This window comes from Eublepharis macularius, chromosome 7 (assembly GCF_028583425.1).
Source record: "Eublepharis macularius isolate TG4126 chromosome 7, MPM_Emac_v1.0, whole genome shotgun sequence".
NCBI lineage: Eukaryota > Metazoa > Chordata > Lepidosauria > Squamata > Eublepharidae > Eublepharis > Eublepharis macularius.
This window is the reverse complement of record NC_072796.1, coordinates 117,055,393-117,078,502: the sequence shown is the minus strand read 5'-3', so window position 1 is coordinate 117,078,502 and position 23,110 is coordinate 117,055,393. Positions and strand designations below refer to the sequence as shown.

The 23,110-nt window shown below is 38.2% G+C and overlaps 1 protein-coding gene across 4 annotated transcripts in view; it reads right to left on the bottom strand.

Annotated features, from left to right (window-relative positions):
- Positions 1-168: 168 nt before the first annotated feature.
- The window catches only part of EMC2 (ER membrane protein complex subunit 2), a 40,785-nt gene continuing 17,843 nt past the window's right edge, over positions 169-23,110 (bottom strand). For all 4 annotated transcript variants that reach the window (XM_054985043.1, XM_054985044.1, XM_054985047.1 and 1 more), the window contains 8 exons: positions 22,718-22,803; positions 21,502-21,559; positions 13,054-13,139; positions 12,842-12,901; positions 9,591-9,672; positions 8,012-8,122; positions 6,391-6,495; positions 169-482 (listed from right to left, as the gene is read on the bottom strand). In XM_054985043.1, the coding sequence (XP_054841018.1) occupies positions 396-482; positions 6,391-6,495; positions 8,012-8,122; positions 9,591-9,672; positions 12,842-12,901; positions 13,054-13,139; positions 21,502-21,559; positions 22,718-22,803 (675 nt within the window). In that variant the 3' untranslated portion in view covers positions 169-395. The remainder of the gene's footprint in view (positions 483-6,390; positions 6,496-8,011; positions 8,123-9,590; positions 9,673-12,841; positions 12,902-13,053; positions 13,140-21,501; positions 21,560-22,717; positions 22,804-23,110) is intronic.

Sequence of the window (23,110 nt, the reverse complement as noted above, 5' to 3'; positions counted from 1 at the left end):
TTCAGAAGGTTTTATATACCATATGTTATTCATCGTCATATGCAGGTCTGTTGTGCTCTTACTCACGCTTGATAAATTGTTATACTTTATCATCACACAGATTTATTTCTACATCGGGTGATGGCTTAAAAGCATTTACTATTCACACAAGATCTGAGGAGACCGATGTTCAATAAATTTTCTCTTTTTATTCATTTCAGTGGCTTTCATCATAGCAGCAATAAATAGGCATCTTACATCTTTATAAAACACATTATTTAAGATAGTCACTTTTACTTACATGGAACTGCTGTTAAGACAACTGGGAGTTTAAAATTAACATGAATTTTAGATTGTTAACATTTGGACATGAAGCTGGGGGGGGGAAATCTACTGTGGGGGGGGGGAGTGACAGTTTATGACTGTGTGATCTGCAGTGCTTCCAACATGTCCTCCACGGCTTTCAGAGAGTACTTGGTTTCTTTCTTACTGCGACCAGCAAACTAAGAAAAAAGAAAGATTAGTCCATTTGATGGAACATGCAATAAGTAGTCACTTTACATTATTATTACAATAGCCAAGCATGCAAAATTATTTTACAACAGGAAAATAAAACTGTACCAACAGTTGACTGCAAAGGTAACCAATCAAGTTTGCTAATGCCAATTTTTGTATTATATTAAGTCCCAGATGGCTGAGCGGGGGGGGGGGGCATAATTGTGTGATCACAGAACATGAACATTCATTGAGTGGAAAGCCCAACAAATAACAACAACATTCAATTTATATACCGCCCTTCATGACAACACCCAGTCAGATCGGTTTACAAAGTATGTTGTTATTATCCCCACAACAATCACCCTGTGAGGTGGGTGGGGCTGAGAGAGCTCTGAGAGAGCTGTGACTGACCCAAGGTCACCCATCTGGCTTCAAGCGGAGGAGTGGGGAATCAAACCCAGTTCTCCAGATTACTGCTCTTAACCACTACACCAAACTGACTTTCAAAGGCCCACACATTACAATGTACACCTATCATCCCAAATCAAAGCTGTGCGGCTTCAAGAGGCTTAGAAGTTGAGAGGAAACCAACTGATAACTGATTTCTATACTCAATATTACAAAAGTCAAGACAATTCTCAATTTCTAGAAAGGACTAGACACTTAAAAGTTGCCTTAAACTGAATCATACTGCTGGTCCATCATTCTCTGTCCTTATGAACGCTATAATGTTGCTGCATGGCCAGCATGTAAGTAGGTCCTAGCGAGGCTAGAAATGACAGATTTTCTCATTTGAAAGCTGTTCTGTAGGGGAAAGCTTTGGCGGGCCAGTGATACTGCTGAACTGACTGAAGACTTCAAGGAAGGAAAGTCTCAAAAATATTACTAGAAGTACTACATCATCTTCAGGGGCCTTGCTTAGGGTACCCCTGTCATCTCAGACCAGATGAGTAGCAACCCAAAGAGTCTTCAAGGCACTAAAAATATGGAGTTCCCTCTCCAGGGAGATTTGTCCACCTCCCTCTATCACCGTCTTCCACTAGTGGAGAGAGACTTTTCTGTTTAGTTTGGCCTTCCCACACTTGACCCTCTTTTCTGTTTGTGGTGTTGTTTTATATATTTTAAGTAATACTTATGATTGTTCAGCAACTTGGGGAGCCCAAAGTTACTGGAAAGGCAGTATTAAAATGTCTTAATAAAAGTGATGACTTTTTCTCCCTTAATTTGTGTTCTTTAAAATCTGAAACAAAAATACATTTTCCTACTGCTCCAGTTAGATAATTGGTTTAGCATGACCTACAACTGAAACACTTTAAGTGGAAGTTTCATCTTCAGTTAAAAAATAAAACTTTAACATTTCTCTCTCTGCCATTTTTTCAGATGAATGCTTTCTGGACATGCTGCTAAATACTCTAGGTTAGGGATCCACGTAGTTTATGAGTATAAAGGTGATTCTGTTAAAAACCATTTGAGACAACAAAATAAATTGTGTTTTCAAAAGGTGTGTGTATAAATTATAACCTGAATTGATACATAATGCTATTTGGCAAAACAATTAATCATGAATTAAATTGGAATGATTAAAATGTCTAGCTGATTTCTCTTAAGTTGTTTTTTTTTTTGTTCTATCTTCCAGAATAGGGTGGTATCACTAAAGTCAGCAACTCTACAAATTAATGCTCTATGTCAGATTTGCTCTAAGTAAATAAGCACAATACTATTTATTTTGAGCTCTCCTTTCCCCTAGCTGTGTAGTAATTTCTTTTGACAGTCTTCTCTAATGTCTCTATGTATTTTTGAAAAAAATTCCAAAAGCCAACATGCACTCTTGAGCTTTTTCTGTAATCTGTTTTCTTCTCAAGAGGCTAGATCTCTGTAAGCATTTGATTGGGGCTACTTTTGATTGTTTGTTTGGCTTTTGTTCATTTTCAGGGTAGTTTTTATGTTTGCTAATCTTATTTGGAGTTTAAAAAAATTACTCAAGTTGGAGTAGCCCAAGGGGGTCAAAGGCAGGTTAACAGTTCCTGCATCTTGTTTCAGCTGGGCTATTGCCTGTCTGATCACCAAATTCTGTCAATAGGTTACATTTGCTGAATTGAGTTAATTATGAGGAAAGGGGACACACCATAAATCAGAGAGCAAAGTATGCAGGACAGCTGCAATACTTGAAGAAAAAAGTATTAAATTGAAAATTTATTGAGTGCTCAGATGTGAATGTTTAGTTGAAAAACAGACTGTTTTACTAAATGAAACGTTTAAAGGAAAGAGGACCATACTTAGGCTGTGTATGTGTGTGTTCAGTTCACTAAAATACAGCAATGTATGGTGTGGTCATTTGGAACTTCAGTTGCATAAGCCCATGTGAAGTGAAGGAAACTTATTTGTACAAGCTAGCAAATTTTTTGTTTATATTCAAAAGAAAAGTTCATAGTAGATACTGCCTCATTAAACATGCTGTGCAGAATTAGATGAGTGGTGGAAATAGTGTTAGATGTAGAAAGCTAAAATTAGGCTTCGAAGTTCTCCTGCACAAGCCGACTGAAACAAATAAGCGCAGCTCCAGAAAGCTGTCTGTCCCTTGTGCTGCCTCTTATTCGTGTCAGTAAGGATTTTATAATAAAGCGGCTGTGCTCCTTTAGATTACCAGCTGAGAATTTTTCTCCAGTCTAAGGCTGTATGAAAACTAGTTTGTTTGTTTTCAGCATTTCTTATAACATTTAGGTTAACAAGCCAGCAGCACGTTCTTAATTATTTTAATTGTTGTTTTCTTGGCCTTTCCTTTATGCAGTGCAGCAGTGATCACACTGGGTTAAATCTGTAGATAGGTTCTGCTTGGAGAGGCACCTCCCTTTGACGGAAGGAAAGCACCTCTGCTATTGGAATGAATCTATAGGAATCCAACCCATTATGCTACATTTATGGAACACTACTAAGCAGGTCCACTTAGAAGTGCCATTTTATTCAGGGAGCCTTACTCCCAGGAAAGCATTCTTAGGATTACATCCATAACCAGTCACACAAGCAAAAAAGTTGACAACTTGATTTTTTTTAAAAGGACAATGGCAGCAAGCTACATGCACCCTTTGCATGTAGCACTTGCCTTCCTTCTCTCCAGTCCCCATGCAGTCAGAATCTATTAATAACTTCCACTTAAACACTAACCATATTGCACATTGCTTCCAAACTGGCACTGTGTGGTTTGTGCTCATCCTGAAAGCCAGGATTGCAACCCACAGTTAGTTTGTGGTTTGTAATTCTGGGGTTTGGAAAAGTAGTGCAAACCATAGAAAGTAGTTTGGAATGGTTTGCCTTTAAGTGGAAGTATTAATTGACATGTTCTCTGTCTGCTGAAAATTGCAATACATTTGTATTATAATAACAATACATTTTCTATAGTGTTTTTGAATGTTCAAGGTATTTTAATAACCCCTACAAGGGTTATATAACAAAGTAATGATACCAACATTAATATTTCCTATTGTGGATAGTTAACTGTTCAGACACAGTATCTTGCCTAAAGTCAGCAAATAAGATCCTGACAGAGGAAAAATTAGAATTAGGTTTTTCTTGGTTCACAGTTCAATCTCTTATAAGCTACACCAGCTCCATACAACAATTACCACATTTCTTCAAAAACATTTTTTATGCCATGGCGCACTTTGTTTTCCTTAGGAAATAACACCCTTTGAATTTATTTTGATGCGTGCTGGATGAAAAAATCTACACTCATCTCTCCATGGTGACAAAGAGAGAACCAAGGGAGATTCAGTCTCCTCTCCATAGTCATGTGACTAGGAAACAGATAAAACCCAGGCCGGGGGTGGGGGGAGTATACTTGGATGGCCTCTAGAAACTTCTATAACCAATCTGCGTTTGCACAGTTCCTAATGTGGGACTGCAGAAAGGACCAAAAAACTAATTTAAATTTCAATAAATTATGACAATAAAGATATGCTGGAAAACATGTACACAGTTTTTGAAGTGATGACAGAAGCCAAATAAGAAGTCACCAGATCGGTCACTGACAGGGAAGGTTTCAGGGCCTTATACGGATTTTGGCCCCTTCCAACAGTTAATTCAATCTAAGCAAATATATTTAAATGTACATGACTTCAATAGTTTATTTATTGGCCAGTTTGGAAAAAGCTCAAAGGGTTCTTCCTCTACAGGGCAACTTTTTATCTTTTCCCCCTCTACGCATAACAGATTTCAGTGTTGTAGGGTTAAAATAAGAACAAACTGTTTTTGGTTACTGGTTAGTAAAAGAGGAACGGGATAATCTTTGACAGTCTTATAAAAATATAACTTCTTACCTAGTGCCCATGATTATTTCCTTATTTTAATTAATGTTTAAATTAATCAGGCTGGGAAATTTAACCAAGCCAGTGTAGAGTATATGGAGTAAGACTACAATAAGCTCTTCCAAGAAAGAATTTCTTGCTTCCTTCAAAGAGCACCTCCCCTGAAAATCTACTACTGTCCAACAGAAGAACACTGATGCACCCCAGGATGAGGCCCCACAATCAAACAGTACAGATGACCTGGAATGGAAGGAAAACAGCAGACCATAACATGACATTGGGAAAAGAGATCTGAAATAAAGCAACGGGCCAGGTCCCCAAGAGTTTTTTCCAGTGTCCACTCCCACACCTTGGCACACTTTGCTGACAAGATAGCAATATTCAGCAGCACCGTGGACTCGTACTGAAATGTCCACTCAGCCGGAAGGGAGCCATATACAGACTCCTCAACCTTATCTGCCGGAGCATTTTGGTTCTTCAACAGTTCAAATGCAAATATAGGAGCAGGCCAAACTATGCAATGCTCATATGTCAAGCAAGGTTTGATATTTATTCCATAAACTTCCTTATGGTACCTTCTGCCAGAGTAGGGTGTTAACTTAAGATCTTGGCCAAGTTCTAATTTATATAATTACATCCTGCATTCTTAAATTCCCTTTGCAGTTTTCAGATAGATATGGTATTTGTCACTTTTCTGCTAAAATACAGCTGAAGTATGCAATATATCACAAACATATGAAGTCACATAGAAGTTATGACATTTGTTTTAAATATATTTTGGTTGTGTAAAAATGTGATCTGTTCTGGTAAGCATCAACTGAGTACGGGGCCAATTTGCAATCATTTTGATCCAACTCCAACATAACTTCACAATCGCTACAGTGCTGGACCATACAGTCATAAAAATCCAAAGCAGTAAGTTAAGCTGCCATGTTCAGAGAGAAGCAGTAAGACAGAAAAGTATACACCACCGTGACTCAACTAATTTCAGACAATTGAGATTTAAGAGCAGTTTCATTTGAGTTAAAATTTAAATCAGCCACTGATACAAGCTATTTATTTAATACATATGCTGCCTTTCCCTCCTTTTTAGACAGCAGAAAATAGTTCACAGATTGTGAAATTGTTAAAAAGGAATATAAAACAAAATTAAAGGATTTACTTAAAGCATCTCAGCAGTGCTAGCGCTTAAGATTGAATAGCTGAACCCATCTCCTTTTGGTGAAAAAAGGAACGCTCACCGTCTCTCCAGGAATCAAGATTCCATGGCTTAACACAGCAACTATGCCAGAAATCAACTGCGTTTCTATTTTCAGGTGTTTAGCGGCCCCACTAATATACATACAAATGCAAGAGGATTCAAAAGTATGACACCATTACATTATAATAGATTAGGTAATTTCTCTAATGTAAATGAGACCATTTAAGGAGGTTTCAAGGAGGAAAATGCTCCGTGCACTCTGATCCAAAGTGTCCAGACGTGAGTATGCAGGGACCTGGAAATCTGCAGCCGTTTCTTTCTGGCCTCCACAAAAGTCCCCTTCGCCTTCACCCAAACTCCTACACAAGTTTTAAAGACCCTGCGATGCACTACAGAGAACTCAATACTCACTTGGTAGGCTCGATTTATTTGGTTTGCTGCCCAGCTGGCATACTTCACATTGTCCTTTTTCATTTTTGCACTTGCCTTAGAATTGGAAGCAATGTGACTGGCGGACTAGAAGAGAAACAGGCCAACAATCAGCAACACAGTAAACCAAAATACCAACTATATATATGGAAAATGATGAAGCCTTTTTGTCAACAGAAGAATGACAAGCAGAAAAAAGTGTTGCCTAATCGATCACTCAGATGAAAAAAAAGAAACCCTAGAAAATCTTGGGAATTAGAATTCAAAAACCTGGTCTTGGTAACAAAGGAAAACTGGAAAAAAGTGAACATTTAAGTTCTACAAGGCAGGCGAGCCTCTCATTTGAAAAAAAGGGGCATGGCAGTGAACCTTACCAAGCTACGAACAAACTACACAACCAAATTCTCCGTTTCTCTGAGCTTGTTTCTGAAACAACAGTTTCAAAAATGTTTCTGTGCTGTTTTAAAACTCAAGGGACCTTCTAAAGTAGTTTGCGATATGGTACAGAAGTGTGCTGTTCAAAGAAAAACTCAAAAACCATACACTTGTGAGCCCTGAGATACATCTAAAGCAGCTCTTTGGATTCCAGCCATAGTCTTGGTAACTATTCAGGAACTTGGGAGGAAAGTTTTTTCTTAAATAAAAAAAAAAGGTCTGACTACACATTAATCATGTTATTTCAGTTACAAATCTTAAAAAAATATAAAATATTAGGACAACTTTAAAAGAAATACTGTTGTTAACAAAAAACATTTGTACAGCACCGTCTGACAGCTAGTTTTGTTAGACCTTTCATTTGATCTGGCATTTTCAAGGGACTCCAAATCTTGTTAACAGATAGTAAAGCAGCATCACAAGTGATCCTCAGAGGGAAAAAGAAGCTTTATTTGCAATTTGATCACTAATCAACATTTATATGCCTATGCTGCCAAAAATTTGTTATATTGGGTTTTAATAAGTGGTCATTTTTTTCAATATACACATTTTGTTGCTTAAAGTGAGTTTGCAGGAATTGCAATATGACAGATAGTTAATATTGCATAGGGAGGCACACATGCACACACACAGTGAAATATGTGAGTGAAATATGCACAGGTGATACTAATAATTGTAGACTCTGGAAAGCTCCTTTGTGTTCATCTGTTTTGTTTTGTTTTTCAAAAAGAGCCAAAGAAGACCAAACAGATTTTGTCTTCTACATTCTGCTAAACCAAACCCCCCAAAATTTCTCACGTACTTCTAGCACTGGACCTAATCGACTGAAATCCAAAGAACAATTTAATCAGAAGGTACAAGTAAGTATGCCCTCTAAATACAATACTGGCTCAAATAAATAAGAACAAACAGTGCTAACAACTGTTACCATTATTTGATTCTCACCATTTTAACTTTAAGACATGCCAAATTATAATTACATGAAAAAGAAGCAAACAGAAAACTTGCTGATCATGGATTTTGTATAATTCTGTCACTGCCGAGGATTTATACAGGGGCCTGTAGCGCAACTCTTCATTTTTCCTCTCTCTCACCCTCTCTACTTTGCACCAAATGCAAAAGTTTAAATTTAATTGCTTTAGGTGGGGAAAAGTTCCTTCAGACTTACCATGTATAGTCCAAATAATGCTCTCATGTTTCTGTTGTTCAGCTTCAGCGCCTGTGCAAAATATTTTCTTGAAAGCTCAAGATTTTCAAGCCCTCCTTGAGTATATTTAACCTGTTGCAAAAGGTGAGACCGATCAATAAGCATTCCTTTAACACTATGAGACTGCATTACTTATAAGCTGCTTTTGTAAATTGGGGCCGGGGGGGGGAGTCTTGCAGTAAATGGAAGATTAAGATAAACCAGAATAAGCTTTTGTAGACTACAGCCCACTAGTTCAAATGTAATGTGTGGGTCGCCACTAGACTGTCATTTAAGTAGGAGATACAAGAAAAAGAAACCACAAACAGCCAAGTAAAAGGGACATGAAACACAGGAAGTACAAGGTGAAGTGTAATAGCATAAAAGTAATATCTCATCAAGAAAAACAGAGACCCTTCACCAGATATTCTATTTTATCTTACTATAAGAATTACCTAGGACTTCTCACCAATTTAACGTGTCCACCACTTTAGGATTACTAGTGAATTATATCTATATTTTTCTTGATTAGATCTGAATTTTACATAATTACATTTCACCTTGTACTTCCGGCATTTCATGGTCCCTCAACCTTGCTGGATTCCCCCCCCCCCCCCGCCCCCATACCTCTGTGTAAAATGACTGACTGGTGAGGAGCCACTCACTCATATATAGAGGGCCCTATGAAATCTTACCATGGAATAAAATTTTGTTGGTCTAACATGCCACAAGAGATCTGCTTATTTTTTTGCTTCAACAGACTAACATGACTACCCTTCTGGAATTAATAATCTTAAAAATTTGATATTTTTCTACTAACTGAAAATCATTTCAAACTAATATGGTTTGAGTAACAAACCTAAATAGTGTGCAAAGTATTTGATTAATTCAAGGAGCAGGGAGAGCTAGTATAATGGTCAGGGTACTGGACTAGTATCTGGGAGAACCAGGTACAAATACCCACTGTGTGATGAACCTTGCAACTTATCAAAAAAATAAAATAAATAGGTAAAAAAGGTAAAGGCAGTCCCCTGTGCAAGCAGCGAGTCATTACTGACCTATGGCGGGATGTCACATCTTGATGTTTTCTTGGCAGACTTTTTGTTACGGGGTGGTTTGCCATTGCCTTCCCCAGACATCTACACTTTACCCCCAGGAAACTGGGTACTCATTTTACCGACGTCGGAAGGATGGAAGGCTGAGTCAACCTTGAGCCGGCAACCTGAACTCAGCTTCCGCCGGGATCGAACTCAGGTTGTGAGCAGAGCTTGGGCTGCAGTACTGCAGCTCACCACTCTGCACCACGGGGGTCCTTGCACCACAAGGCTCCTTATTCATTTTAAATAAAATGAATAAATGATAAATAAACTGCAACTTATCAAAAGAGATAATTTCTTTTGAATTTTTCACTTGAGTAAGCAGCTGCAATAGGGGAGACGCTGCCACTGAATCACGCCAAGAGACTGACTGGCAACTGCAGAACAGGACCAGTGTACGACTTGCCAACTGGCTGTTCATCCAGAACAGCAGCTACTTGCCCAGGGCATTCCAAAATACTCACCTCTGCAAACTGTTGGCAATACAAGTGGTTATGCGGGTTAGTCATCATAAGCTCCTCCAAGCAGAATGCTGCCTTTGCATAGCTGGAAAGAAAAACCAGGAAACGACATTTAAAAGAGAACTATAGCAATCAGCAGCTCCAGCTGACGTCGTTCTACATTTACTGCTGTAGGATCAAGGCACTGTCAGAATTTCTACAATAAAGGCTAGTCCGGAGACAATACACAACACAAAAATACAAGGAATCAGTTTCTGCTTTCCACTTTTCTGTTGTTGCTACACAAAGAGGGACTCACAAACCTCACCAACACAAGACTCCAGGACTCATGCAGGGCATCATGACCTTGCTACATGAGTCTTCTGCGCATTGCAGAAGTGAGAAATGCACTAGAGAAACTTATTTGCCTGTCATCTTTCCCAGGTCTGTGTACCACCTAAATCTACTCTAAAGGCCCACCCAGTTCATGCATCCAAATGGGACAATTTCCCCCTTCACACTGGTCACACAATAGTGGGCCGTATGGGACCTGCTTGGCGCCCTGACAGAGTCAGCAGTGATTCCTGTAATTATAGCAGCAGGAAAAGGGCCACCATGATTCCAAAGCTGGGAAATCAACATGGATAGCAAGGAGAAAAAGCAGCAGAATTGCTTGCATGAGCTGGATCAAAGGATGGTTAATTACAATATATTGACAGTTCCATAAACAGACCTTTTTGTTATTAAGTACAGTGAATGGGCATCTTATCATACAAGATACAAGAGAAACGGTACACTCTCTCACCGGAAACTGATTACTCTAGCCAAGAGGGTCTGCTGCTAAAGCACAATTCAGTGCCTCCAACGAATTCAGTCTTGTGCATTTGTTCAATCAAGTTTGTAAATGCACTCATTTTATATAACTTCTCACAGATAATGGCATTTTTGGAAAGTGCTATTACTGATTACTGGGCTGTTAATCTGTGGGCAAGGCTTGCCAGCTTTTGCACAGTGTTTAAGCACTATAGAGATCAATACTAGTATCACAAAAACACAAAACACAAAGCACACTTAAGATTATTTCGTTCATTAAATGATATCCAGATGACAATACTGAAAGACATTTTCTGCAAGTGAAACAATATCCACTATAGTACTCATATATTACTACAAAAACTAGTCCCTTCTCTTTAATTGTCGAGTTAGCATTGCAAGGGGAGGGGGGATTATCACTAGTGACTATTTTTGAAAGAATAGGTCACTGTTCTTATCACGTATAGTCTCTCCACAGAAATGCAGCAGACCTACCGCTGCCTTTTTCATTTCATGCCTTTTGGCAAGGTGCATTGATTTAAACTGCCTAGGGAAAAAGAAAAGACCAATGTAGAACCTTGTTTTCCCATCTTCTGATTAGCGCATTTCCTTAACAAGCTTTAACAATTAACACTTACAACTAAACAGGCTTTAAACAGTATCTAGGAGTATAATCCAGAGCTCTAGAGCAGCCCACATACTTTTGCACTGTAGAATTACACACTTTGGCTGAGTACACAATCTGGCAAAAAGCTAAGATTGTCACAGTACTTTGAAATCAGTGAGTTTAAACATGCTTAACTCTTTAGAGAATTGAAACCTAAGTGCCCCAAACCTTCCAGAGACAAAAGTTAGTAACTGCTGAGCAACACACTGCATTTTTTTCTATGAAAAGTAAAATGAAATGTCCATGTCCTCTGGGTGACAGTTGTAAATATTCATAATTTGTCATTATGATCACAATGTACATGATACATTGTGCCATTCTGGTAATGCTTCAACCTCAAAGGAAGGTAAACTTGGCCTCACAGTTCTGTCTTTTAATAGAAAAGCAGGGATAGACATGGCATGCTTGACAGGCTGAAATGGGTGGCATTTAATTGTGTGTAGAGCATTACATGTTTGTATTAAGGGCAGCTTTCATTTTGAACCAGCGTCTCTCTTTAAAAAGACACATTTAATGTAACTGAAATTTTAAGGGGGAAAATTAAAATGCAATTTTAAATAAACTGGATTTTTTTAAAAAAAAATCAGCACCAAACTTTCCTTCTTCAATGCTTAGTCTTCTTTCCCACCCCCCCCACCCCCCCTTTCTACTTGATTATATTTATGTTTGCCAAGCAAGGATAACATTCTGACAAAGGATAACATCTGACAAAGTAGGTTATTGTCCACAATACCTAATGTCACAATAAACAGTCTTTAAGGCTCTGCAGGTTTTTCTGCTACACCATCAGATTAACCTGAAATTCTCTCTACCGTTTAAATACACTAAATTGAATATTATAAGGCATATTAAACATCTACATTAAGTTACTTGTCACTAGCCTATTTCCTGAAATGCATAAAAAATCTGGACATTAAAATTACCAAAGATCAACAAAAGCTAATTTTATTTATTCTCTGTCAGAAACAGAGTTGTTTTTGTAATCCAATGGGAACATTCTTCCAAGAATCTCATTTTTTTTACTACTTTCTGAAAAAAGGAAGGAAGGAAGGAAACAATGTGGTACAATTCAGGTTGGGACAAAAAAAAGTAAAGCCGAGGAGAAAACCCACAATAATTTGCCTTAGAATGAAGGCTAGAATTAATGCGGTGATATGAGAAAACTTGAACTAAGGCTGTCAGCTAATCCACTCACACTGGGATTTCCTCTTGTCACTAAAGCAATAAAAACCTAACAAAAACATTAAATATCCAATAAGAAAGTTCCTACAACACTCAACATACTTGATTGCACAGGGCTTGTAGCCAGGCAACCAAACACCCTTATTTTGCAGCCACAATTTTTCTTCTAATAAAAAAAAAATAAAGACAGTAATGTATGTTTTCAACCCATATCTTTCTAACACGTTTCCTCATGGAGGAAATCTCCTAAAAATGTAAATGGAGTACAAGCATCTTAGTTCTTAAATGAAGTGCATTTGTACTTAGAAATGGTAACATGTCAGCCTCCCATGTATTCAAGCTATGCCAATTTAAAATTAAATTTGTCTGACAAATAGGCGACATTTATTCCAAATCAGCATTTTTAAAAAGAAGCCTTCTTGCACTTAAAATAAATATGTTAAGGGATCTGGACGCATAACCAGAAAACTTTTTATACAACTAATGCTCCCCCTTCTTCCAGAATAAAATTGTTTCAGAAGAGTGGCACTCCGACACCGTTGTCAGAGTTTGTTCTTTACACACAAGAAAGCCCCCTCGGCTCTTTGTGGAGTGGGCTCCGCTAATAACTTACTCATGTTCATTGATGTAAAGTTCTGCAAGCTCATGCCAGGCTTCTTGGTCACCAACAAATCTAAACAAAGGGAGGGGGGGGAAAAGCAGAATTCTGAAAAAAAAAATGAACAGCATGGAGGCAAAGGAGTAAATCAAATGTAAATTCCATTTTAATTAAAAAAGATTTATCAGAAGAGCAAAACACAATCCGTATTCTCTAAAAACACTCACTGTTCCAGATACTCATTCAGCTCTCGGATGGCCTCTGCATTTTTCCCCTGGGCTTTTCGAATGGCAATCTTACGCTTTCTTGCTGCCTGCGGATTGACATTAACAGAGGATTATGTGCTCATAATTCCCCGGGTTTTTGTAAAAGAGGCAATTTGACTGTGCAAATTATTATCTCAGTTCCAGAGGAATTCCACTGCAGAGCAACTGCTTGGCTGGAGTTTATAAATATACCCTATGACATCCTGCTGAGAGATTTTCAAAAAATCTTCTTGCTATCACATTACGTGGGTTTTACTTTTCATGTGCAAACTGTATGCATCATTTAATCCAAATAAGTGACTGTCCAGATTCTGATAATTACAAAGCAGCAGGGGATCTTAATCTTTATCCAGCCTGAAGTCCACCAAACTATCACTCATGTGCTGTGTCCCAGAGATAGTCAAGGGACTGCAGAAAAAAAAAATCACAGTGCCACAATGATTGCCATTTTACTAGGAGAACTCTCTGTTAAGATTCCAAATTCTTGTCTTTCTGTTTAAGTAGCATTATATAACTCCAAAAACAGACATCTGAGTTTGCGGACGCAGCCTCCGGACACTGCAGTGACAGTACAAAAAGATGGGCAAATGCTGGGTGCGGAACGTGTGGCAGTGTCACAGGCTTTAAGAAAATTTCAGAGCCGAGCAAGTTATTTAAACTCTTAAGTTGTACGGCAGCTGTTCCATCAAATTAACAACGTCGTAACTGGAAAACAAATCAAGAAACACACCCTAAGAACCTCAAGCTTAAGAGCACAAGGCATCAGCCAAAATGACTGAGGCAACTGATCCAGTTTTTTTTTTGACAGCTTCGTTTGCAGCAACAGAGCAGACAGTTCATCAACATGAGAAGGGCTCTTTCTTTCCACCTCTGAATGCCATTCCTTCAGAAACACACAAGCAGGGGCCTCCTCAAATGATTTGGAATTAGACTTTCCAGCGGCTGCTGCTCTATTTGTAAACCACAGTATTCCCACACAACAGAAACCATTCAGACTCCTAAGCCTCCTGCTACTGGAAACATTATATCCTCTCCTAGAGCACATGTATAAACTGATCATTATCTCTCACTAACTCCTAGCAGACATTTGATCACATTAGATAACTGTGGAGTTTGGTCAAGAGTGTTTAATGGCTAATTCTAAGGTCACCTACATTAAGCAGTGCATGGAATTCCTCATGCTACATGACCAAACAACTTACATTTAAAATTTTCACCCTTTTCCGTTTGCATTCTTATTACCTCCGAAGGTATTTATTTATAATCCACCTTTTTTACTGACACTCAAGGCAGATTACAAAATTCAGCAATGCAATAGGAACAGTGTAAGACATATAACGAACAGTATAATGAGACTGGAACATACAGTTAGAAAACAGTAAATTAAAAATGGGGGTTTAAGACATTTCATAAGAAATTTAAAAAATAGAGAAACTGGACAACAAAGTGGTAAAAACCAGAAATGCATACTACCAATAGGGTCACCAGCTAAAGCCCTTAAATACAGAAACACATGGGCCATCTACATCCTAGCTAGAGATCCTCCTAACCTGCAATTCCAACACTGGAAGGAAAAGTCCAATTTGCTTGTTCCCCAAACTTGTGAAATTCTCCAGCTGGCAAATCTTCTGCACTGATCTAACCAAGAAGCCTCACTGGGTTTGTCCAACTGATTTTCGCATCACTCTGTCCAGCATCTACGCATCCTGACTCTCCGTACCACTTTTATCATCCGCTGGACTCCCACCAGCCAGGAACTCCTGCCCTCTCTGGATGGGGGACCTACTTCCTTTCTTCCAGAAATCCCTAGGGGAGTCATGACCCAAGGGATCCTACTTGCTTTAGGCAGCTTTTGTTTGCTTATTTTTTCCTCAATGCTCCAGTCCCAATTCCACTGTATTTTGTTTTATTAAGAATTTTTGCTGTTAGACTTGTTTTATTATATTTTGTACTCTGATCACTGATTGACTGAATAGCTTCTTAAACCTGTAATCTGCCCACCGCATTACTTTGTTTTACAAGTAATTTTTGTTGTTACATTCAAAAGTTTTTATCATACTTTGTAATTCACTTGCTGATTAACCAAATAGTTCTTATTATGTTTGCAATCCCTGAAGCTAATAATAGTTTGAGAAAAATCATTTTAAATACTGAATAGCAATTTGGATGTTCAGAGCAACTTCATATACTCCAGCCCTCTAAAGAAGAATTAATTCTAGTGTAGGAAAAGATGTGCATGTTTGTAAATGAAGTATTTTGAAAGAATGCAATTCAGGCAGTTGTTCCACACTCCATAAGGTAGTTGAGAGCGAACCTCTACTCACTCATTAATTACAACGTACATGCTTTTTCCTAAGTAGAAATTATATAGTCTCTGTATAAAATTGTAATGTATTAATTGTCAGCTGACATCCAGACTAAAGTTTTAGTACTCAAAGTATAAGCTTTTAAACTACATTACTGTACAATGAGATGATGAATTTTGGTAGTGCTATTTTAAGTAGGAAGAACATTAGGTGATGCAACTTACTTCAGCTTTCGTCTATATCCTTTTCCAACAAAGTGGTAACCTGGGCTTCACAATTAGTTTAGGAACCATAGATACCCATGTGTCTCCTTCTCAAACAAAATGTTGGGGTCAAATCCATCTAACACACAAGAATTACCAGGCAGAACTATTATTTCTGCCTACTATATGATCTCTTCTACCACTTGCCTGATTAAATACAGAGCACTGTAGATAGTTAAAAGAATCAGAAGACCAATTTGATGGAAGAAAGACCATTTATAGTTGCACTGTAACAGATTTAAAGAACATTTTGATCAGAGTGAAAGCAGGGTATAAGCTCCCCTCAGACAATATATTTGACTAGAGAGCTAGAAAAGTGAGAAATGATTCGCTTCAGTAGTTAGTCTAGGAACTATTTGTGAAAGTATTGGAATTCTTCTCAAAACAAGAGATTCTTGAGACCAAGCTTGACATACAAAAAGGATATTTCCCCCCTTTTTCATTCAAAAAGTATTTGTGGACCTGGTCAAAAGTGTGTGTCTCTGAAACCAGATCCGTTTTGCTTGACCATGCAGAACTGGTGACATAGAATTTCCCCCTATCCATTTCCCAGCTTTCAGAACAAAACCCTACAGAGATTACTATACTGGCTGGCTTTGCAAAGCCATCATTCTTTATGGAAAGATATATGTCATTTTAAAGAAACACTTATGCCATAATCAGTATCAAATGAGCCAAGGTGCTCAAAGTATGTCCCTCTATTTCATTATTAAACAATGATCCATTCCAAGTTATTCCTTTTAAAAGGGCTAATAATCCCCAATTTGGCTCCAGAACTAATCCTCCGTTTGTCATGATTTTTTTTTAATTAGCATTAAGTAGTCTCAAAGTGAAGCGAGAAATTTGAACATTTGTCAGCTTCTGCATCTGATTAGCAAAACAGACCAGCACATGGTTTGGAAAGAGCTTTTACCAGGAGATAGGTTTTGAATTTGATGAATGTCTCATAAAAAAGAAGTCTGCCACATTTTGGGTCCAATTCTGTTTTGTAAGTTATAGAAAAGTAACAGAAATATGTCAGCCTGGGTTACATAAGCCATTAAAAACTATTATTTTCCGAGTGACAACCAAGCCATTTCTCCAAACCACAGGAGAAATTTCTCTTTCTCCGCAGTGTCAATAAAATTAGTGTTGCAGCATGATGTTATTTTTACATTGGCTAACTTATATGTCATCTTTTTGTTTCACACAACAAGCACTCAATGTATCTAGGAGCATAGCAGCTCATGAAATCAACAGGGGTCTCCTGTACAAGGAAGCTGGAAGCATATGTTGTGGAAAAACAAACCAAAATCCTACAACCCTCTCCCTGCTCATAAGCTCAAAGATCTCCTAAGTCATTCTCATCACAATCAAACTGGCACTTGTTCATAAAACATCTGACCCCAGTGTCTCTCTAGATCTCACATTTGAGAACAAGTCTGAGGCAATGGTTAGAGTCTCAGACTAGGATATGGGAGACCCAGGTTCGAATCCTCACTCTGCTATGGAAGCTCACTGGGTGACCCTGGGCCAGTCACACTCTTTTAGCCTAACCTATCTCACAGGATTATTGTGAAGATAAAATGAAGGAGGGTAAATAAATAATAAAATCTGCATCAGCTGCTGTCATTGGTCTTAGTGCCATGACATTTTGGCCCTTGGCATTGAATTATGCGAAGTCATATGGAGATAGTGCCCTGTCTTATTTAATACGAAGAATGGGATTTGAAGTTTACCAATAAAGGAAGAGTTGCACAGCTTTCCCCCCAGTTGCCAAACTAACAGTAGTCTGTTTGATAGCAAGACTACATTTTTCATCTCATTAAGAACTTGTGTCCTATGTTCAATCTGAAGTGCCAGTTTTGACCTTTAAGTCCGTTGCCATCTTGTGCTCATATGTCTGATAGACCATATGATGCACGCCCCCCTCCTTTTCTTTTTACTTAAATAACTTATATGGCACTAAAGACATTTGTAAATTCAAAATAACAAAATATTTTATTTAACATAGAGGAGAAAGGTCAGGTGAAAATAGGGAGTGAACAATTCTGGGGTAACTCAAGGTGAAATCAGTACATGCATAGACTTTAGTTCTTAAGTTTCAACCTAATGATAGTTTCTTAAGCTCTTCACAGTTACTTAAATCTTTATGTTGAGAAGTTTTAGTTCCAGTGTTTTCCCAAACACTCTAGTACACTTTCTTAAGAGTATTCCCTTACTTTTTCTTGGTTTTCAGGAGGCTGGTAACCTCTTTCCAGTACCCAAACCCCTTATCTTGAAACACCAGTACTTGTCTTGAGTTTTTAGCGGACTCTTATGGTCTCCAAAGGCAGTTTCTAACCACACCTACCAGGGATCTCTTCACTCTTCTGAGCTAACTCCCTGTTTGACTGAGTAGGGAAATTCTCCTTTCACTAGAAAATCTATCCCCTTTCTTTGGCCTGAATGGGAATCTGCACCACTTCCCAAACTTCCTTCCAACTTTCCCCCAGTTCTCTTGTCTGTGTTAAATTGCTCTCAGTTAAGGCTGAATCCCGAAACTGTCAGTCTTCGACTCTTCTCAGCTAGGGCTGAAATCAGACTCCCCTCTCCCCAGCATCCAGTTCAGAAGTCTTTCCCTGTTCAGTTCATGCTACCCAATCAGATTCCTTGGCGTAGCCTGTCACTCAAGGCTCTCTGTTTCTGTGAACAATTAACCCTTCACAGTCCTTCAGCTGTACAGCAGCTCTAAACTTTTAAAAAATGCAGTCCCTCACAGACCACTTCTTTGTGTATGAACCCATACAGCAGCTTTGTTTCTCTAGGCAAGCCCTGCTCTTGATTTCCTTTCCCCTTTTACCATGAAGCGTTTGGTCATGACTCAGACATCAGCCTTCTCAGTAGCAGTCTCAGTCTTTATACTATGAAACAGCCTCCCAGAAAACATCAACTATGAAACTTGCGCACACTTAGAAAACATCAACTAGAGATATTCCAATTCCAATTGATGCAAGAATTACATCGAAGCTTAACGTTTAAATGGGGGAGTGGAGGAATGGGGAACAGAAGTGAGTGTCCAGTCTTTCTAACTAGCAGAGAGAAAATCAGAATGCCAGCTCTCTGTTTCTTGCTGAATTTTTGGGGTCCTCTGAGAGGGCATTTTGTAAAGTATAGCTAGTTTCATGGGGACCAGGAAAATACTGTTTATGTGTAGACAGCCTTTGATTCCAGGTTTGAACAAATTTTCTAACTATTTTATTTCTAGCTTTTTATTCAGTCAGAAGATGAAAAGTTCCTCCTCATACCAGCAAGAAATTGTCCTTAATCTAGTCTCAACATGCAAAGATAACACAGTGGAATTTAGGCTGCAGTGCCCTACACACTAGATAATGTATTAAGAAGCCATCTTAATACTCTATGCAATTCATGTCTTCTGTCAACAACCAAGCCCCATCAGTTCCCTTGTTCTTAAGATAAAAAAACACCCAGATGACAGTTTAAAAAATGGAGAAGAGCATACAAATCGATGTCTAGGGAACATGATGCCAATCAGATGGCTGGGTTCAGAAATGTCCAACAAAACAGTTTACCAAACCGTAGAAAAGATTCGACAAACCACAATTTGTCATTATATCCGGATCATCCAACAACGGTTTAAGTTTGCATATACCCCCTAGGCATATGGTGTGTTATACAAATTCAACAGATGGTGGTCTTGAAGATGATGCTTTATCAAAATGGAAAATGGATCAATCTTTATGGGAGAGCCACTGAGTACTTGTACGTCACATTATGTACAGAGATTGCTGGGTACTGTACATTTATTTGGTATTGGTTATGATTTATTACTTATTATGTATGTATTTTAGGCAGTATATAAATTATGCAATAACAAACTGCATTATCCTTATGTGTGTTTTTATTTGATTGAAACTAGCCAGGGTGGGGGTGGGTGGGTAATAGCAATTAGCAAAGCTCCCAGTCATCTAAATGCTGTTTGCTGCCACACACAATCAAAACACCCAGAAAAAACGATAAAAGACCTTCCAAGGTAGCAAATTCATATATTCTACAATCCTGAAACATGGCCACTGCTTCTTTTGTGCACTCCAATTCTACAATATAATAATATTTACGTCATTCATTTCAAAGAATGGGGAGTGCAGTTTGTGTGGGTGTGTCTTATTTGCTGTTTATCTATTTTGTAAGCCTTTTGTTCACAGTTCAAAAGCATTCTCCACTTTGACAGAGAAAACAGACCAAGTACAGGGTAATCTGAAAGGTTAAGGTCTTTTGTTAGTTACTAGAAAATAAAACAGATGGCAAACATATGACAGTTTTCATAACTGCAATCACATAATTTTATATTCTTGTATTCTGATTTTAAATAAAGTTAAACATTTTCTCTGCTATCAAATGTTTTATAAGTTTTAAAGAAACAATAAACATGTTTTGATATAATGACCTGAGTTTAGAAGCTTAACGTTCAGAAGGGAGAAAAAGAGGAGAAACCTAGCATGCATTCCATCTTACTTCATTTAGTTTCCTGCAATATGATTCAATTACCTAACCTGGCTTCCTTTGCGGTCGGTTAATTAATTAGTCCATAATCCAGAATTATTTTCTGGCCAACAATTTAAATGCAATAGAGTTTCAAAGAGATGGTGTCCTCAAATTAAACAAAAAAATAAACTGGAATCTGCAAGAGCTTGGAGAAGGACATCAATTTCTCTCGAGCTGCTGAAGGTAATGGAGGATAACAGAACCTGGGCACACACCAGACTGGTCAGAGTCGCTTTCACTACACCGAGGCTAAAGCCCTCTCATGCCATCTGAACTATGACTTTCAAGTGCCTCCTTTTTTAATTTAGGTGTTTATGTGCCCCTTTTATATCAGTATAAAAACTGAAATCTATTTTCATGGCTTTTTAAAAAATCTTAAACCATCTTCTCACAGCTGTAGAACTTAACAATGACTGGCACTAAGATATACTTTTACATAAACTCTAGTTGACAATCTTCTTTTACCCTAGTGGAAAAAGCTGTTGGACATTAAAGTTGCTTTTAATCCTTGTGTAGTCCCTGTCTTTCCTGTTTGAAACTGTCAGCTCCTGCAAATGCGTGATTTTTACATGACTTATGTGAACAAAAGTCTGCATCTCACTTGCCAAAGAGAAAATGTTTAATATAGCTAAGCAGCTCCATGTGTCAGCGCACCAGAAGAGACTGTGTTAAGCTCAAGTTAGTGCCAAGACAAACTCAGCAATCGTTTCAGTTGAAAACCACGAAGCATTTATTTTCCTCCAGCAGCCTCACATGCACAAGAAAATAATTAAACAATCACATATGAAGCACTCCAATAGCTGACAGTTTATCACAACTTTCTATTTACCTTCTTCACCTCAGAAGACCAAACCAGCCAGTATCGAAGAAAAGGCATTTGCTGGACACTTTTTTTTTTTTAATGCATGAAATTCAAACAATTCATTGTTTTAATATTTCAGTATAGAGTGTTACTTTTTCAGCATTCATGTTGAGTATATTTAAGTACACAGAATTATCATATTGACAACTCCAGGAATTAAATTCATGACAAGAAATAGTAAAAGTACAAAAACCAGACAGTTGCAAATATTATGCTGCAGAGTTCTTTTGATTTGCATGGAGGCTATAATATTTACTGGTATATAAACTAAGTGCCCAAAGGGAAACAGTTTTAGTGCTGTACAACATCTATGTGATGTAAACACAATGCAACCTCAACCATTCTGAAATCAATTTAATTCTGAATTTTAACCAAAGCCTCTTATGGGGGAGGGGGGGTTAAAATTATTAGCATAAAACATGTAATGCTGACATGATTTTCCCATTCAACTTACGGTATTAGTTGAGTCCTCTTGTAAAATCCTGTCATATAACTGGATTGCATCATCATACCTGTTACAAGGTGCAGAGAAAAATATTTGCAGGTGCTCTAGTGCTCTAGCAATTCCATATGATTTGAGCCTTCCCCCAATCCAGCTATCAAAAGAAAGAGACATGCCTACTGCTTTTGGAAATGTGGGAGAACATCCAGATGTGCTTCCAGTCCCACTGAACTGGCTGGATAGGAATGCTGGTGAATCCAGAGAAACTAGGTCCTCAGCACAAGTGAGATGAGATGGGGAATAGTGCTCAACATAATACTTAATGTTTAATTCACTTTCACTTTGTTTAGCACTGTAACAATTAGATCTGCTTTTATATGCTGTCAGACCACTGATCCATCTTCGGCGACCTACAGTGCAAGATCTGCAGCTCCATGAAATCCTTTAGCTGGAGAGGCCAAGGGCTTAAACCCGGACTTCATATATGCAAGTCACATGCTCCATTTCCCAACAACCATGCAGTCTACTTTGGCCTTATACATCCTCCATCCCCAGAAACTTTTCACTTGATGAACACAGCTGTATCAGGCCAAGTGCCCCTCCCACCCATTTCCGTTTCAGAGATGGCACAAAGACGCGTTTGCAAATGATCCTCTACTTCCTCAAAAAGATGCAGAAACCCTCAAGATTTCAAACCCCGCACCGGCACCTTAGAGACCAACAAGATTTTCAGGATGTAAGCTTTTAAGAGTCAGAGTTCCCTTCTTCAAGCAAGCTCTGACTCTAGAAAGCTTACACCCTGAAAATCTTGTTGATCTTAAAGGCGCCACTAAATTCAAATTCTCCTATTCTACTGAAGACCAACACAGCCACCCACTTAAAACAAACCCCACGCTAGATTATCAAATCTTCACTAGAACGGTTGAGCAGCAAGACACAGCTTTTCCCACAAGAAATTTCAATTATTCAACTTAGGCTGCCTACCACAGAATTATTTAGATTGAAGTCCAAGAGGCATTTGGTAAATTTTAGAAATCATACACAAAGACATGAGATTTCTTATTTTTCAACCCTCCAGTAAATACTCAAGGTATGGAAAAATATCTGCAGCTGACAATCATATCACTTACTACCAACTACACAGAATTTTGCAACAGTTCTTATTGTGGGTTAACTTGTTTTTAAAGCTGTGCCTGGAAAAGGGTTTGTATTTTTTAAATTCAGTTACCTCTCCATGGCTTCAAATCGCATGCCAGTTAAACGCTTAACTCGATGGCTTCCAGGGAACTGCCGCCTTAGCTCCTGAAGACAAAACTGTATTTTAAAAATAAAAGCACAGCGACAAAAAAAGAGAAGGTAAGGAACACATTTTCTTACATTGGATAACATATGAGTGATATTTATTTGTTTACATCACTTGAGAGGTTCTTCTGGCAGCCGCCTTTACATCAAAGTGTCATATCGCCATTCCTCTAGCAGTGTTTAAGAGATACCAAGACATACAGACAGAACCCAGCTTTCAGACTTTAAAAATATCCTGTCTTTATTAACAGGATTTTTTTTCCAGTTTAAACTGTTCAATGTAACTTGCACTCACATGGAGAAAACTACAAGAAAATTG